Source organism: Podarcis vaucheri, assembly GCF_965113315.1.
Source record: "Podarcis vaucheri genome assembly, chromosome: 12".
Classification (NCBI taxonomy): domain Eukaryota; kingdom Metazoa; phylum Chordata; class Lepidosauria; order Squamata; family Lacertidae; genus Podarcis; species Podarcis vaucheri.
The window spans coordinates 2574295-2592659 of NC_138750.1; the positions used below are offsets into that span (position 1 = coordinate 2574295).

The window sequence follows — 18365 nt, forward strand, 5'->3', positions numbered from 1 at the left end:
GGCCGCCGCAAGGGGCGCTGTTCGATAACGCTGATTGGCTGAGGCGGCCGCTGATTGACCCAGAGTTCGGGCGACCGGTCTACCAATAATACAGATAGGGCGATGCGGAGCGTTACGGGAATACAGCAATGGGGAGCTGTCAAGCTGGCGCTTCCTTATTTACGGAAGGCTTTAGGGGATGTCCCTCTAAAAGGGGCATCTCCAGGGTCGGGATGGTGATGTGTGTGTGTGTGTGTGTGTGTGGAGCTTGTGCATAACAGTATAATGTGAGGGGGGGTGTCTCCTGGTACAATCTGAAGGCAATAAAATATGCTTTCAAGTTGTCATTTGTGATCCCTTCATCTACCTTTTATGCTTGAATACAGAAAAAACAGCTAGCTGTATTTATGGCTTTGTGGTTGCTAAAAGGTCAGAGTGCATAATGCATACAGAAGTGGAAATGAACATATAATTGTGTAATCCCCATAAAACCTGAACAGAATTATAGAAATAATCAGTGTGCTTAAACTTTGATCTCTGTTGAAATGAAAATGAAAGGAGAATTTTAAAATTCCATTGTCGCATCTAGCAATTGTTGTATTGCTATATTTACCACATTTTTCACTCTATAAGACGCACCAGACCACAAGACACACCTAGTTTTTGGAGGAGGAAAACTAGAAAAAAAATATTCTGAATCTCAGAAGCCAGAACAGCAAGAGGGATCACTGCGCAGTGAAAGCAGCAATCCCTCTTGCTGTTCTGGCTCCTGGGATAGCTGCACAGCCGGCATTCGCTCCATAAGACGCACGCATATTTCCCCTTGCTTTTTAGGAGGGAAAAAGTGAGTCCTATAGAGGAAAAAATATGGTATGTTATTGTTGTATACCACTCTGAGCACTGGCAGCAGTGCTGAGCCAGACATCAGGGGCCCCTGGCACAGTTCACATGGGGGCCCCTGCTGCCGCTGCTCCGCCCCACAACCCTCTGCTCTCTACAGTAGCAAGGCTGCCACCCTGCTCTTCTTCCCCTGCCATCCCCCCATCTCTTATAAAGCACCCCCAAGCACATTTCATTGCTTTTCTGGTCTCTGGGGAAAGCCCATCAAGGGCTCTTCTTCAGAGCCAAGCCTGCTGAGGGAGAAGGCCGGGAGAAGGCCTGTGCCATCACTGTGGTTTGCCAGGGCAGCTAGAATGGCTTGATCTTTTAAAAAGCCTTTTCAAAAAAATCCACATTAAAAAAATACTTTTTAGCCCCTGTGGGAAACTGTGGCAGTGGTGCAGGCATTTGCCTGACTAGCTTGCCCTGGATGCCTGAGCAAGATGGTTCTGGGCCTTTTTCAGAGGCCAGGAAGGCAGTGGAGTGTTTGAGGGCCAAGGTGGATAGGAGCCAAGTTTGGCAGCGTAGACAACCCTATACGCCTGACATCACAAAAAAGAATATTAGACACCACCCATATTTTCTGCAAATTGCTTTGGCTTCCTTATGGAATTGGCTTCATATTGTTGGGAAGTACTGTGTTAACTGCATACATGAACTTATTAGCAGGCTTAATATGACAGTTATGTGAGCTTTTTTGGGGGGAGGGGGTGTCAGTTGTGGGAATATTTTGTTTCTGGCCTTCAGAAACGGCTCCCATAGTCAGCCCTGGAAGTGCAGCTACTGCAGAAGCCTGTCTGGTTTGCACCCCTCGAGCCCAAGGACCTCGTAGCAGAAGTGAGGCCAGAGGAACCCTTGTCCCATTGCCATTGGAGACTACAGGAGAGGGCTGGACCCCTTCAACTAAAGCAGCACCTTCCAGTTGGGGGGACAACACCGATTAACAAATAGGATGTTGCTGCTAGACATCTGAAGGCAGCCCTGTATAAGGAAGCTTTTTAAGGAATAATGTTGTTATATATGTTGGAAGCTGCCCAGAGTGGCTGGGGCAACTCAGTCAGATGGGTGGGGTACAAAAAAAGATTATTATTATTTCAGGTTTCAGGTTATTTCTTGCTGAAGCAACATCCAAGCTCTGTGCAGGCAAGGCACGGCCCAAACCATGTCTTGCCTCACCACAGAATAGGAAAACGAAACGGCTGTGAACCTAAATGCTTTGGTCATAGTGAAACTTTGGAAACTTGCACTCCCCCCACTCCTCTCCTCAGAATGGGTGATGTTAGCATTGCATCCCTTCCTTGAATCACAGTATCATATTATCATTGCCCTTCCATGGCCCAATTAACTCATGAGAGGATTGGTCCCAGTCTGGAGTCCCTGTAGATGAGGGCTGCCTCATCCTCGAACCCAGACCACGACCACCCCATGGGCACCCAACTAGTGCCCGGGTGTCAACTTGCATGTTTCTGTTCTGGTTCTCATGAGCTCCATCTGGCCCCAAATGGAAGGGAGTAGCTTATACATGCCTTAAGCAGACTGCAATTAGATTTAATTGAAAATGATACTGTCATTCAGGCTGTGTTTAGAAATAACTGAACCTAGTCCTATATTTCTCTTTATTGTGAGGTATCATATTTTAACTACAGTACAGCAAAAGTTCTTGGACACGGCTTCTGTCCAGTTCTGTTTTGGGCTTCAGAAGGAAGCTGTGTCCCCTCTGCTGAAATCTCTTTGCTGCCATGCAAATCCTGCCACGGCTCTCCTGGTAAAATCTCCTTGCATTGACCCCAAGAGCCCAATATACTTATTAATGTGCTGCTTCAGCAGCTGCATCATATCCAAGTGCAGGACTGGGAGGTTGTTTAGAAACCAGAACTAATTTTAGTCTCATAGTCTGGAATTTATTTATGTATTTCAAAATTACATTTTCCAGAGTATAATGCACTCTAATTATAGCCTGCAATAGCAAATAGCTCCTTATGCTGCACTCCTCAGGTAATGCATCTGAAGGAATTAGCTCATTATGCTAACTGGGATAAAGCCAGAGGAGATTATAAACTCTCTATAGAGCATGTCTTGAAATGAATAGAAAAAGCAATGCAGTTGAGAAGTGAAGTACCTATCTGCTCCCCACATAAAAATCCGCTTTGGATTTGGATTTTAATTATGATAAAATATGAGGTATAATACAGGTTTCTTGTTAAAGCTCTTTATTCAGATTTGAAAGCCATGTGGGGGAAAATTCCCTTTGATGTCAGCTTCTTTGAGGTGTATCTTTTTAGAAAATATTTTTGTTATTTGCAGACACACATACAGTTGTGGCGTCCACTCTACTACATTTCTCTGCTTATCTGTCTCTAGAGGTCTGCTTACCCCCTTTTAGGGGTGCGGCTGGTTTGCGGGACAGACAGTGCCCCCCTCCCAATGATGTAGAGCTGTGTGGCAGGGTCTGATCCCTGCCAGAGTGTGAGCTTTGGCTTGCGCTCCTGGCTTGAAATCCTGCTCTGCACAGCCTGCCAAATTGGCCAATGTCAGGCTGGCACAAAGGTTGGGGGGGGCAGAGGAAATAATCAGGCTTCCCTCAAATCTGCTCCCAGGGGATTTAAAGCAGCCCACGCCAGCCTTCGACACCCAGCTCTTCTTCGCTGGATCAACCCACCCACCCACTCCTGTAATTTTGCATTTACTCATTGAATTGACCTTTCTATGGCTGCGGTGGTCACCATATTTTGGGGGCCGGGTAGGAATTTGCCTATCAGGCAAATTGGCTATGAGCTGGGCGTTTTGCCTACCTTGTAGCAATTGTCACAACTTTGGCAGTTTAGGCATTGGGTAACCTTAGCGTTGGTTGGAGGGGGGGTTGTACTCTCACTTTCCCCTCCAGAAATAGGGTATCCTGTTAAAGGGATCCATGGTGGAGTTGCTTCTGTCCATTTGCCCAAAAGGGGGGCTTGGATCTCAATGCTCCTAGAGGTGGCGCTCCCCCTATCTGATGTAAGTCATAGGAATCTCCACTGCCGGGTCCACTCTGATGTCATTTTCAGTAAGCTGAATGTGTGTGCCAAACCACTTCATCCGCAGTCAGTTAAGTTGCAGCCTGATAGATTCTTGGTGGCGGCGACGGGGGAGGGATGACACAATGAAAAATGCACAATGTAAAAACGCAGATCCCAGACTCTCCAAGTGGCCTGGGGGAGTGGTGCGAGAAGGATTCCATGCGCCTTCTGATCTCAGCCTCCTCACACAACCCCAGCCCCCAAGCCATTTCGTGACACTGGGATCAGCTTGGGGCTGGTGTGTGGTGTCCCTTCAGTGGCAGGAGCTGGGCTGGCACATGGTGGGCTCCTTTTGCCCCCTGCACCTTGGGTACGGTTAAAGCATGCTCTGCCACTGCCCACATGCAATCACTGGAATCTCCAGTAAAAAGGGCTAGCGATGGCTGGGGAAACTCCTGGGAACCTGACAAAGTGCCGTCAGTCGAGGAAGACAAGAGTGAACTGGATGGAGCAGTGATCTGACCCAGCAGCAAGACAGATCCACTGCAAAATAATACTGTGAAAATAAACTGGATTTTAGTCAGAATGGTGATTGATAGTGATATGTGAGAGTGTCTGAATTATAATATATCTCTTTTGTCCCCTTCTTTTCTCTTACAGCTTGTGGCCAATGCTATCCTTTTTGTCAGTGTAAATTTGTATGGGGTCTTTGTGAGGATTTTGACGGAGAGGGCACAAAGAAAGGCATTCCTTCAGGCCAGGAACTGCATAGAGGACAGGCTGAAGCTGGAGGATGAAAATGAAAAACAGGTCAGTTGAAATGTGTTTTTGTTTTCCCCCTTGTCTTTCTTTGGCATCACATTGGCATATATCCTGTAGGTCAAGAGTCTGATCTGTAAGGAAAAGCATCTAATTGCAAAGTGTATTTTCATTTGCAGAGCGCAGTTGCCCCACTCTTTATTTGTTATCAACAATGAAAACACAGCAGGCATATTTAGCATAAGCTCCAGATAAAGCAGAGAAATGGGAGAATCTTCTGTTGGCCTCAAGTAAGATAACACTTAACCCAAAACGCAAATTATATTTTAATTTGTAAATTGGATTTCAGAGTCATGCTTCTTCTTGCCTTCTCTTTACTAGCTATTATGAATGAATAGTCTTGAAGCTGGTTAATTTGCAAACAAGATTGTTCAGGTAAAGCTGCAGACGAGATAACTTTAGATTATCTGTTAGTGGACCTGTTAATAGTCCACTTACTCCTTAGCCATTTGCAGCTTGAAATTTAGGCAAAGACTCTTGAGTTCCACACCACATAGAGAGAGAGGTGTTGTTAGGGGTGTTATAGGAAAATCCCTGGGCTCACTTGGATTGCCAAACAAAGACACCAGCCAAGAATAGAGGAGCAAAACAGCAGCCAGTAGGTCTAATCTTTATTCAAAAGACTGCAATAGGACTTCCACCCACCACATGGAAAGGATGTCTCCTTCTTTTATAAGTTCCCCCCTTTTACCCACAATCCCCTAGGTGAAGCATCATGCATATATCACAAATACATCATAGTTATGTCACAATCTGGAAGGGGTTTCCAGCAGAAACCTGAGCAACAGGTTTGCCCCCATCTTTTCCTTGACCTCCACCTCACGCCCATTAAGTAAAACAAAAGGTATGTACAGTGGTGCCCCGCAAGACGAAATTAATTCGTTCCGCAATTTTTGTCATCTAGCGAATTTTTCGTCTTGCGAAGCACGAAATCCCATAGGAATGCATTGAAAATCAATTAATGCGTTCCTATGGTCAAAAAAAGTCCAAACAAAGCCAAATTTGGTACAACAACAGTTTATTAACTGCTCTTTAAAGTCACACATACTGTAAAGAGCAGTTCAAAAATTTAAGGGAAAATAAATTAACTTTATAAACAAAACATGTCTTTGTTTTTAGTCAAAGAAAAAAAGTCGCGAGACGTTTTCGTCTTGTGAAGCAAGCCCATAGGGGAAATTCGTCTTGCGAGGCAAATCGCGAACGGAAAAAACTTTCGTCTAGCGAGTTTTTTGTATTGCGAGGCATTCGTCTTGCGGGGCACCACTGTACATGCTTCTGTTCTCCCGGTTATGTTAAGTACGCTCTTTTGTTCTGACTGAGTTCCCAACCCATTTTGGCTGGGTTCACCATTGTCTTTGAGATGGCCACTTGTCTGACATTCTGGGGCCAGGATGCCAGCAATTAACATCTAGGAAAGGAGCTGCTGAGTATGTGCTCTCAGGCTTCAGGGATTATGGCTGACCCTGCCCACGTCCCAGGCTCCCCCCTTCATAGCCGTTTCTTTCCTGAACAGAACAAAGTTGGAACATCGAAAATCCTATACTGGAGCAATTTTATATGACTTTGTAAAGTTTTCCCATTGAGCCATCACATAGATACATTTATCAGTTACATCTGATCATTTATCAATTGTTACATTTGATAATGTGTAGCGGAGGCCCTTTGAATAGAGATGGGGGAGGGGACTTTGTGATAAAGTGCTTTGTGGGGACATCTGCAGGAGTGATTTGTTGATTTTGATAGTCATGGTGGCGACTCTGAGTATATTTCATGGTGTGTGTGTATGATGTCCGCTGGAGTGGCAACCCCCCCCAACCTTTCCATAAATTCTGGTAACAGGGGTAATACAGTTCAGAAGCAATAGAGGCAGGTGTGGGTTAAAAATGGGTAACAACTGCTCTTGGTTACATCTTACCAGAGTTTGACATGGCATTGTGTGGGGATCTGATCATCAGCCATTGTGCAAGATCCCCAGTAGACTATTAATCCTACCTGGTGCCTCTCCTACCCGCAATGAAAGCATTGGCAATTTAATGCATTTATTTTATTTTTTAATATTTGATCTTTATTGATTTTATACAGTGAATCATACTTATAGCTCTCCATTAGTAGTATACTTGGGGGGGGGGAGAGAAGAAAAAGAAAGAAAGAAAGAAAGAAAGAAAGAAAGAAAGAAAGAAAGAAAGAAAGAAAATAAGGTTTTCCCATATTGAGGCTTCCCTCCTCCCCAACCTGGGTTCTCTGTGTAACTATATCAACTGCGTATTGAACAGCATCTATTTTACAATTATCCAATGCTTCTAAGAGTTATTTCACATTGCAGAAGTCATTCAAAGCCCGCCAAAGATTTTACATGCTTGTTGTTTAGTCGTTTAGTCATGTCCGACTTTTCGTGACCCCATGGACCAGAGCACGCCAGGCACTTCTGTCCTCCACTGCCTCCCGCAGTTTGATCAAACTCATGCTGGTAGCTTCAAGAGCACCATCCAACCATCTCATTCTCTGTCGTCCCCTTCTCCTTGTGCCCTCCATCTTTCCCAACATCAGGGTCTTTTCCAGGGAGTCTTCTCTTCTCATGAGGTGGCCAAAGTATTGGAGCCTCAGCTTCACGATCTATCCTTCCAGTGAGCGCTCAGGGCTGATTTTTTACAGTGATCTTTTACATATTGTCTATATTTATCCCATTCTCTATTGAATTTTTAATCTAACTTTCCCTGTTAATCTTGCCATTTCAGTGTACTTAAATAATTTTGTATGCCATTTCAATTTTGTCGGTTTTGTCCTTTCCAACCTTGGGCTAACAACATTTTCACTACTGCGGTTGCATACATGAATAATCTCCTTAAGTCTTTTGGTAACTCTACACCTATGATCCCAAGGTGAAAGGCTTCCGGTTATTTGGGAAAGTTTAATTTAAACATTTTTTTTAGCTTGTTGTAGATCATTTCCCAAAAATCCTTTATCTTTTTGCGTTTTCATCACATATGATACATTTGTTGTTGTTGTTTAGTCGTTTAGTCGTGTCCGACTCCTCGTGACCCCATGGACCAGAGCACGCCAGGCACCCCTGTCCTCCACTGCCTCCCGCAGTTTGATCAAACTCATGCTAGTAGCTTCAAGAACACCATCCAACCATCTCATTCTCTGTCGTCCCCTTCTCCTTGTGCCCTCCATCTTTCCCAACATCAGGGTCTTTTCCAGGGAGTCCTCTCTTCTCATGAGGTGGCCAAAGTATTGGAGCCTCAGCTTCACGATCTGTCCTTCCAGTGAGCACTCAGGGCTGATTTCCTTCAGAATGGAGAGGTTTGATCTTCTTGCAGTCCATGGGACTCTCAAGAGTCTCCTCCAGCACCATAATTCAAAAGCATCAATTCTTCGGCGATCAGCCTTCTTTATGGTCCAGCTCTCACTTCCATACATCACTACTGGGAAAACCATGGCTTTTACTATACGGACCTTTGTTGGCAAGGTGATGTCTCTGCTTTTTAAGATGTTGTCTAGGTTTGCCATCGCCTTTCTCCCAAGGAGCAGGCGTCTTTTAATTTCGTGACTGCTGTCACCATCTGCAGTGATCATGGAGCCCAAGAAAGTAAAATCTCTCACTGCCTCCATTTCTTCCCCATCTATTTGCCAGGAGGTGATGGGCCCAGTGGCCATGATCTTCGTTTTTTTGATGTTGAGCTTCAGACCATATTTTGCGCTCTCCTCTTTCACCCTCATTAAAAGGTTCTTTAATTCCTCTTCACTTTCTGCCATCAAGGTTGTGTCATCTGCATATCTGAGGTTGTTGATATTTCTTCCGGCAATCTTAATTCCTATGATACATAGTTCCTTCTATTTCTTTTCATTTCCAACACAAGCTGGAGCTGGTTCTGTACATTTTCGCTAGCTTACTGGGTGTCAAGTACCAGCAATAGAGCATCTTCATGTAGTTTTCTTTCAAAGTGTAACACGCGTAAAATTTAAGTTACAGATAGGTAGCCGTGTTGGTCTGCCATAGTCAAAATAAAAAAATTCCTTCCAGTAGCACCTTAAAGACCAACTAAGTTAGTTCTTGGTATGAGCTTTCGTGTGCATGCACACTTCTTCAGATACACATGCACACGAAAGCTCATACCAAGAACTAACTTAGTTGGTCTTTAAGGTGCTACTGGAAGGAATTTTTTTATTAGTAAAATTTAAGTCCTCTCTCCAGAGTTTTTCCCAGGCTGACCTTTGAATGTTATACCCAAAATCTTTGGCCCATTGAATCATCACTGATTTTACTTCTTCGTCTTTCGCCGACCAATCTAGCAAGATCCTATACATTTTGGAAAGTAGTTCCCCCTTACTTGGTATTAACTCCTCAAATCTCGATAACTTAGTGGGGAAGTCTTTTTAAAAAATCTGCTATGAATATATCATTCAAATATCAACTGGTGATATTGTAACCAGTGAGTTAAACAGTTTCTTACCCCCCCCTCCATTTTAACTGGTCCTCTTCCTTAAGAAATCCTTTATAAGTTGCCCAGTCTTTGCTCATGTTCATTTTCTTTACTGAAATTGCCTCAAGCGGTGATAGCCACCAGGGCCTTTTTTGTTCTAGCAAATTCTTATATTTATTCCATACCATGTGTAATAATAATAATGCATGATTCAGGAACCCTCTGTGTACTTTGGCTTTTTTGTACCATAAGTACGTGTGCCAACCGAATCTGTTGTTGAAACCCTCTAAATCTAGCATATCTGTGTTTTGTAAAAGTATCCATTCCCTGATCCAGCAGAGGCAGGATGCCTCGTAATGTAGTATTAGATCTGGTAGTAAGAAGCCACCCCTATCTTTAATTTCTGTTAGTAATTTCTGTTTAATTCTAGGTCCGTCCCCCCCACCATATAAACTTTGAAATGTCTCTTTGCCAATCTTTGAACGGACCCGCCCCACTGATCACTGGAACTGATTGAAACAAAAACAACATCATTGGTAGCACGTTCATTTTTATCATAGAGATCCTCCCCCAGAATGATAGATTCATTCTGCCCCAGATCTCCAGATTTCTTTTTATTTATTTATGTCATTAGGTAAAAAAAGGTAAAGGGACCCCTGACCATTAGGTCCAGTCGTGGCCGACTCTGGGGTTGCGGCACTCATCTCGCTTTATTGGCCAAGGGAGCCGGTGTACAGCTTCCAGATCATGTGGCCAGTATGTCTTTAAATAAGTTAATATTTTTCACTGTAATCCATACTCCTAAATATTTGTCTTTTTTACTTATTGTCATACCAGTAATTCTTTGTAGCTCATTTTTATCTTGTTCTACCATATTTTTCACCAACAAGTTGGTTTTATTTTTGTTGAGTTTGAAACCTGCCACCTGCCACCTGATGCCATAGTCTGGAGTTGGCAAACTTTCCTTTGGACTTTCTGTTGTTATTATAAGATCATCTGCAAATGCTTTTAGTTTAAAAGATTTATTTCCTACCCTTATACCCTCTGTTCTTATTTTCCTTGTCAGGGTTTCCAAAGCCAGTATAAATAGTAATGGGGACAGTGGGCATCCCTGCCTCATTCCCTTCATTATTTTACAAATTTCTGTTATATCATTATTTATAATCAGTTTTCCTTGCTGTTCAGAGTAAATTGTGTTTATACCTCTCTGAACATCTCCCCCAAACCCATTAACTCTAGTGCACAGGTGTCAAACACAAGGCCCGCGGGCCGAATCCGGCCCGCGAGACCTCGTCATGTGGCCCGTGTAGCCGCCGCCGGCCGCCAGCCTTCACTTTTTATTATTCATTTATTTAGACTCTAAAAGGACGGGAGAGAGAGAGAAAGCCTCCGGATACGGGATCAGCAAGCCCGCCAGGTGGCAGCGCCCGCCGGATCCCCGTCACGGCCAATCCCAGGCAGCCCCAAACACGTGCGCCCACCCTGAGCGCACCAGGCGGCGAAGCAGCCCAGCCGTCTGTGCGCCGTCGGGAAACCCAGGGAGAAGTGGGAGGGGAAAAGGAGAAGAGGAAAACACACACACAACACACACGCCCCCGGAGCCAAGCAAGCGTGATTTGCGGGGTAAAAACCCTGCCAAGCCTCTTTACTATATCTTTACGCTCCGCTTTGATCTTTTCCCTGGCGAACTAATGATCTTTTCCCACTGAACTAATCGCTCCAATTTTAATATGGGGGGGGGGGGATTCCAAACTCTTCACTTCTCGGAAGAGCTTCTGGAGGCTCGTTGGATTCAGCTGCGTCTTGTCGATTTTTTTTATAGCCACCTCCCTTCCTGTCAGGATGTGCCTGGCCAGCTTGACCTTGGTGAAGTTTCCCTTCCCAATGGTCTTGAGGAGGCGGTAGTTGCCAATGTGAGGCTGCTCGTCGGCGCAGGAGGCGATGGAGTTGCGGCAGCGAGCGCCCAGAGAGTGGCTGGACCATGATGAGCCCTTTTCCGAGTGGCTGCTGGCCAGGGTGGAGGGCTGCAGGGACAGCGGAGGTGTGGCCGGGGCGGGTCAAGGGTGACCACCGGGCAGCGCTGGTGCGTCTCGGCATTGCGCTCATTGCCCGTCGCCAGCGCGGTGCGCAAAGACCTCCTCCTCCTCCTCTTCCTCCTCCCAGAGCCGGGCCGCCGCGGGGGCGAGGGGGGCTACCTTCCTGCTGGCCTCCCCCCAAGCGGACACTCATAGAAGCCTCCATGCACCGGGCCGGCGGAGGGAGGGACGGACAGAGGGAGGGCGCTGGAAAGGGAGATGCTATGGGTGGGGGAAGAGGGCGAAAGGCGCTCCGTGTGCCCCCGAGGAAAGGGGGCTTATTTCCCCAAGGGGGGGCTCATGTTTGGAGTGGGGTGGGGGCAGGCTGCCGCCGCCGGTGCCGCTGGTGCTGCCGGTGCCGCTGCTGCAAAGGCCACTGGTCAGTTGCTGGTGCCGGGGCTGCCTCTCAGAGCCTGTGCGCCCAGCCCGGCCACCGCGTTTTCCCTGCAGGCAGGAGAGGGCAGAGGCGCTTCCTGCCACCCCCATAAGGCTCCCGAGCGGGGAGGAGGGCTGCGGAGGGAGAGAGGTCCGCCCGGGATGCGGGCGGCCAAGGCGGGCGGGCGCAATCTGAGCCACCGGCAGGCCCCCTCCCGTTGTTGCCGCCGCCACCAGCACAAAGCTCGGTGGCTCTGCTGCCGCTGTCGCCGCCGATGCTCCTGCCGAGGCGGGGTTCATGTAAGGCTGCCAGGGCTCCGGGCGGGCGGAGAGGGAACCATCGGGGCTCCCCGCCATTGGCAGGCGGGCTGGAGGCGGTCGGGGCGGGGAGGAGGGCTTGGGGAGCGATTCTAAACTCAAGGGTGAACCACGACGTCATGGGCATAGCAGGATTTTTGTTGGTGCCATCATCCTCTGCCTGGCTCTGGCTAGCAGATTCAGAATGAAATATCTCAACAAGAGTTGTTTAAAATTGTTTGGCAATATTTGTATTTTTTTAAAAAAATATTACTGTACAATAATTGTACATTTGAATATCTACTTGCTATTATTCTGACTATGTTTCTGCTTTCAGAGCTAGTTATTACATTATTACAAAAAATAATAATTGAATGCAGTGACAATCATTTATGATAATAAAGAGTGGACACATAGTCCTACAGATATAACTGGCCCTTTGAGGGTGACCAAACTGCTGATGCGGCCCCCGATGAATTTGAGTTTGACACCCCTGCTCTAGTGTGTTTTTTTAACACATTTATTAAGGTGTATGAGGAAGGCAAAAAGTTCACAGCACCATTAACATATGTTTTCTTCCCAGAAGTTAACTTCCATGTAGAGCAGTGATGAGCACATTATAGGGAGAGTGGTGCAATGAAAATCCTCCTGACCCTCCTTGCTGCTGTCTAGCATCCTGGGCTGCCCAGAGAAAGTTCTCTCTGGGAACAGGCCAGGCTATGGCACAGGCAATGTCTACTGACGTGGGCACACCAGTGCCTGGGCTGGCCAGCTCCCTCGCCCACTGCCACATGGGGAATACAAAGTGGGCACCCCTGTGGATGTCAGGGAACCATGAATAGACAAAAGAGGGAGAACAGGGAAAGCAGATATATGTAGTGTCTGGGTGTACATAGATTTTGTTATAAAGGTTATTCTTATCAGGCATACAAAGCATTGAAACTCCATGAGAGACAGAAAGCTGTGATCATATGTAACTAGATTCTGCATAGTGGTGATGAACGGGATATCCCTTTGTGACTGTGATTGCATGGCAACTTCCCCCCGGCCCTCAATCAATCAAGGGTACCATCTCAATAGCTACATGCAGTGAGGTTTTGTTTGTGATGCTGTGAACCCTTGTATATTTTTAGCCCTAGTCAAGTGTCAGTCTAACAGATGCTAAGCAGAATTAAAATTCTTTCAGAAACAGAAACACAAGAAATGTGTAGCTTATACAAACTAATAGATTTGAAAACAGGGGTCTGAAGCCCCTACACACAACATCCAAGTTTTCTTAGATATCCCCAGTGGCAACTCCCTTGTGCCACCTGTGAAATGGCCAAACTATTTAGCAGTTCACCCCACTCAAAATCTATTACATAATTCAGAGGTTCAATGCTGGTAGTTAATATTGAGGGAGTGAAAGATGTAAGGAAATGCACTCGTCTTCTTCTTTGGCAATCACTCATAGCTGAGTAAGATTGTCTTCCATGAACATAGTCTTAATGGTGTATCCGTAGGTAACTGTGGAGGCCAATTCTGGATCCACACATCCTTCCACAATGGAGACATAGATTTCTGGGTGGGAGTTGATCACGGTGAGGATTTGCCAAACTGCCTTCCTCTTAGCTCATGTCTCCCTTTCTTCCTGAGTTTGTTCTTCTTCAAAGTCCATGACACCTTGGGTAAAGGCTGTTCTCCAACTGGAGCGCTCTCAGGCTGTCAGGGAAGAGCCAGAACTCGCTGCCTCATCAGGCGAGGGTTCTGAGCAGGAACTGTCAGGAGAGGAAGACAGGGAAATGATGCATGAAACAGAACAGGGGGCAAGAGTATTCAGGTGGAGCAGGGGGTCAGAGATGATGAAGAGCCCTATAACCCACCAGAGCCGAGAGAAGGAAGTTCAGACTCAGAAAGGGGGGAGCATTCACATCAGCACAGGCAAGGAGGGAAATGAAACGTAAAGATCAAAGACGTCTTGTGAGGTTTCCACACCTACTTTGTTTGCGCCAGAATTGAAAGAAGGCACTCCCCAAATCTGACTCAACAGGTTCAGACGCATGATGCTGTAACTATTCTTTAAGTATATATGTAATAAAGACTGTAAATATCACGCTGAGTGTACTGGAGTGTTACTGTGAAGAGGGAACACCACCTTGACACAGGCCAATGTTTCCCAGTTATCAGTGGTTATACTACATTTTTAAAGATTTGCCTTGAGAGAGATTTAAACCTCTTTTCTTGTTCACCAGTATTTCACCAGTATTTAAGTTTGAAATAGAGTAGTTGCTTTGGAAGATGATAATCACATGATCAGTCCAACAAAGTTGAATTGCTTCAACACTAGCAATCTTTGTTTCTTCCAGTACACTGACATTAGTTCGCTTGTCTTCCAAAGTAATATGTTAATTTTTTTGGAGACACTGTTGATGGAATCTTTCAAGGAGTTGGCGATGGTGCTTATAAGTGGCCCATCTTGCACAAGCATAGAGTAAAGTTGGTAGTATGATAGCTAGGTAAACAAGCACACGTGGATGTTGAACACAGTTGCAGAATTGTGCCCACTGGCTACAGTTCAAGGAGACATAACTATGCAGGATAGCAAACCCAGCCTCTAGCAAAGTGCATTTGTCAGGCCTCTCCATGCATCTCCATGCAACAATCTGATTGCTGTGACAGCAGCTGAGTGAGTCGGAGGCCAGAAGGTGTGCCACCATGCCTAGGATTCAGCTTTCATTATTCCATGGGAAGGGCAATTTTTCTGACATTTCCTGAAGCCTGTTCAGACATTATTCAACCAGCAGATCATCCTAAGGGAGAGATTGTGATTGATTTTGTCCTGATTCTTCTCCTCCCATGGAAAAAGGTGAATATATTTATTTTAAACATGTTATCTCACATTCCTCTGAAGAATGTCTGCTTACCCAGAAACAGAGTGGGCAGCTGTTGCGACCCTTCATGCTGGGCCCCTCACCCTTGGAAGCAACATCAGGGCTAGGCGGCCGGCCGTGGGAAATTCCCAGGCTGGCTGCTGGAGATTGGCGGGCTTTCCCGCTATTGGTTTATTTGAATCCTGGCCAGTCCTGCTGAGTCAGGGGCTGTGAGGGGTATACACACAATGCCTAAGCCAAATCCAACCTACATCTGGAATGAATAAAGTTGTGCCAATTTTAAATCCCATAATGTTGTCTTGTCCAGTTTGTTCCTCTTCTTGGCCCAGACCTTGCTCCAGGGGTGGGGTGGCACTGTGAGGGAGTCTGTAATAAAATTCTCTTTCAATATGTCACCCTTTCTGTTTCATGATGAATGAAGTGGATCGTGAAGCAAGAGCACAACCTGCTCTTCCTCCCTCTTTGGGATGGACAATTTTGAGGATGGGGGAATCATATCAGAACAAGATACTAGTGTATGTTAAAACACTTTTCTGCATTCAAATGCTATATGATGAAGTTTGCTCATTTCTGCAAAATCTCACAAAAGGTTATTTGGGCTCTGGAATGCAATAATTTTAACCTGTAGCACCAAACTTATTGTACATAATCGACATCTGGTGCTGATCTGCCTTAATGGCTGTCACTCCCACATTAGCGGAGATTGTTTGCAAATGATAAACAAGGATGATTTGAGGATAATTGTCCTTGCAAACTCTCCCCAGGGCCCGGGGCGGGGGAGTGAGCTTCACTCGCAGATCGTCTTGATACAGTGGTACCTCAGGTTACAGATGCTTCAGGTTACATACACTTCAGGTTACAGACTCCGCTAACCCAGAAATAGTACCTCAGGTTAAGAACTTCAGGATGAGAACAGAAATCGTGTTCTGGCGGCGCGGCAGCAGCAGGAGGCCCCATTAGCTAAAGTGGTGCTTCAGGTTAAGAACAGTTTCAGGTTAAGAACAGACCCCCAAAACAAATTAACTATGTAACCAGAGGTACCACTGTACCTGACTTTCACTCCTATATGAAAGGAGACAAGTAATCCTCCGATGCACCCATCAATATACAGAGGCTCTTCTGTTTATTAGGATGAAATTGGCTCTAATTTACAGACATGTGCAGGATGGATGGGACAAGATTACAAACTGCCAAGTGAATCTGCTACTGAGTCGCAACGTTTTGAACTGGAAAGATTTCTTTCATAGAAAAATATGGTGTATGAGGGGGGAGGGGAGCCTTTACACTTTCTTTATATACACCATGTTTGCTACATAAATGATTCTGCAAACTTCCCCCTGAATGCCAACAAACTGATAAAAAGCAAGAGGAGAAAAAGGACAAGGGGATTATATTTATGGGTTAATATGAAAATATAACTGTGTGAGAACATTGAAATGATTTAAAGCACCGAAATTCCACTTATCGCAATTTGGACTATGGGCTTTGAAGATCGGCCATAGCTCTGGGAGGATGCCAGATCGTTAGTGATTTAAGGGTTGGAGGAGAAGTAGAAACTGGAAAATTGCCCGGAGCTATGGTGGGGAAGCCAGATTACTCCTTATCTATACTCAAAGAAACAAAGATGGTGAGTGACACAGCTGAAATTACATGGGAACAGAGGAAGAGAAAGAGCAAAAAAGCGGAAGTAGAGATGCTGCATAGGACATAATCAGAACAGCAAAAATGAAGAAACAAATGGAAAAATAAACTTATCACACAGGGAATTTATAGGATATAGAACTCCTTCGGGGAAAATGAAATTTATTAAATGTGTTAATACGAATGGAAGTCGAGAACTCTGTAGCTGTTGATAAGAAACCAAGATCAGGACTGAATGTTATCAAGATTTCGGAAGCAGGAAGACTTCTGATGACATTTGAACAAGCATAGCCTTTAAAATGTTTACTTTGTGAGGCAGAGGACGCAGCTGTATCTCTTTTAAAAATATTGAAACATCATTTTACAAAACAATAAAAAACAAACTAATCTAAATAGTTTGTTGGCAGGGCGGGAGCTGACGGAGGAGCAAAAGGGTTTTCTTGTGTGTGTGTGTTTCTTTGTGGCTGATTAGCTGCTCTCCGGCGCACGGAGTTCGATCCATCTTTTAGATTTAGGGGAGCTAGTCTCAAACGTTTGTTGGGGGAGACCTAGGTTTTTTGGGGGGGGTTATTTGTCCTGTCTTCACGCTTTTTAAGATGGAGGACCACTGTAGCCACCCCCAACAACACGTTTTCAAGATGGAGGGTGAGGGAACAGCTGCAGTCACCTGCGGATCCTGCGCAATGTTTGCCATCTTGCCAAAGATTGCAGGCAGCTTTACCTGCAGAAATTGTATGTTGATTGCCCTCTTAGAAGACAAAGTCCAGCAACTGGAGGAACGTGTAGCTACGCTCCAAAGAATTAGAGAGCTGGAGCTCTTCTTGGAACCAACAGAGAACACCGTCTTCACCAAGGAGGAGACAGGGGACACCCCTGAGAAGGAAGCTAGTTCACAAACACAGGAGCCAGATATATGGAATCATAGAATCATAGAGTTGGAAGAGACCACAAGGGCCATCGAGTCCAACCCCCTGCCAAGCAGGAAACACCATCAGCGCACTCCGGACATATGGTTGTCAAGCCTCTGCTTAAAGACCTCCAAAGTAGGAGACTCCACCACACTCCTTGGCAGCAAATTCCACTGTCGAACAGCTCTTACTGTCAGGAAGTTCTTCCTAATGTTTAGGTGGAATCTTCTTTCTTGTAGTTTGGATCCATTGCTCCGTGTCCGCTTCTCTGGAGCAGCAGAAAACAACCTTTCTCCCTCCTCTATGTGACATCCTTTTATATATTTGAACATGGCTATCATATCACCCCTTAACCTCCTCTTCTCCAGGCTAAACATGCCCAGCTCCCTTAGCTGTTCCTCATAAGGCATCGTTTCCAGGCCTTTGACCATTTTGGTTGCCCTCCTCTGCACACGTTCCAGTTTGTCAGTGTCCTTCTTGAATTGTGGTGCCCAGAACTGGACACAGTACTCTAGATGAGGTCTGACCAGAGCAGAATACAGTGGCACTATTACTTCCCTTGATCTAGATGCTATACAGTGGTGCCTCGCAAGACGATATTAATTCGTTCCGCAAGTCTCTTCGTCTTGCGGTTTTTTCGTCTTGCGATGCACGGTTTCCCATAGGAATGCATTGAAAATCAATTAATGCGTTCCTAGGGAAACCGCCTTCAGACCAGGTCCGGGGACAGTCTGTCCCCGGACCTCTTCTGAAGGCTGGGGGGGGGGACAGGGGCCTTTCTTCCCACCCCCAGCATTTTAAAAAACTCCGGGACAGCGGAGGACTTCTCCGCTGTCCGGGCGATCTTAAAATGCTGGCGGGCTTCTCCGCTGTCCGGGGCGATTTAAAAGCCCCTGGGAAGGTAGGCAGGGGGGACGGAGACTTTCGCCCCCCGCCCGCCTTCAGAAGGTGTTCCCGCCCCCCCGCCCGGCTTCGCAGCAGCGCTCCGGAGCCCGGCGGCTGGGGCAGGTGTTCCCGCCCCCCCACCCCACTTCGGAGCAGTGTTCCGAAGCGGGGTGGCTAGGGCAGGTGTTCCCGCCCCCCCCCCCGCCCGGCTTCGGAA

At 46.0% G+C, this 18365-nt stretch overlaps 1 protein-coding gene across 2 annotated transcripts in view; it reads left to right on the forward strand.

The window, feature by feature from the left end:
- Window positions 1-18365, forward strand: part of LOC309515173 (adenylate cyclase type 1-like) — a 239820-nt gene that overhangs the window by 72012 nt on the left and 149443 nt on the right. For both annotated transcript variants that reach the window (XR_014212333.1, XM_082192762.1), the window contains exon 2: window positions 4515-4664. Coding sequence is in view for 1 of the 2 variants with exons in the window: in XM_082192762.1 (XP_082048888.1) it covers window positions 4515-4664 (150 nt within the window). In the remaining variant the exon portion in view is untranslated. The remainder of the gene's footprint in view (window positions 1-4514; window positions 4665-18365) is intronic.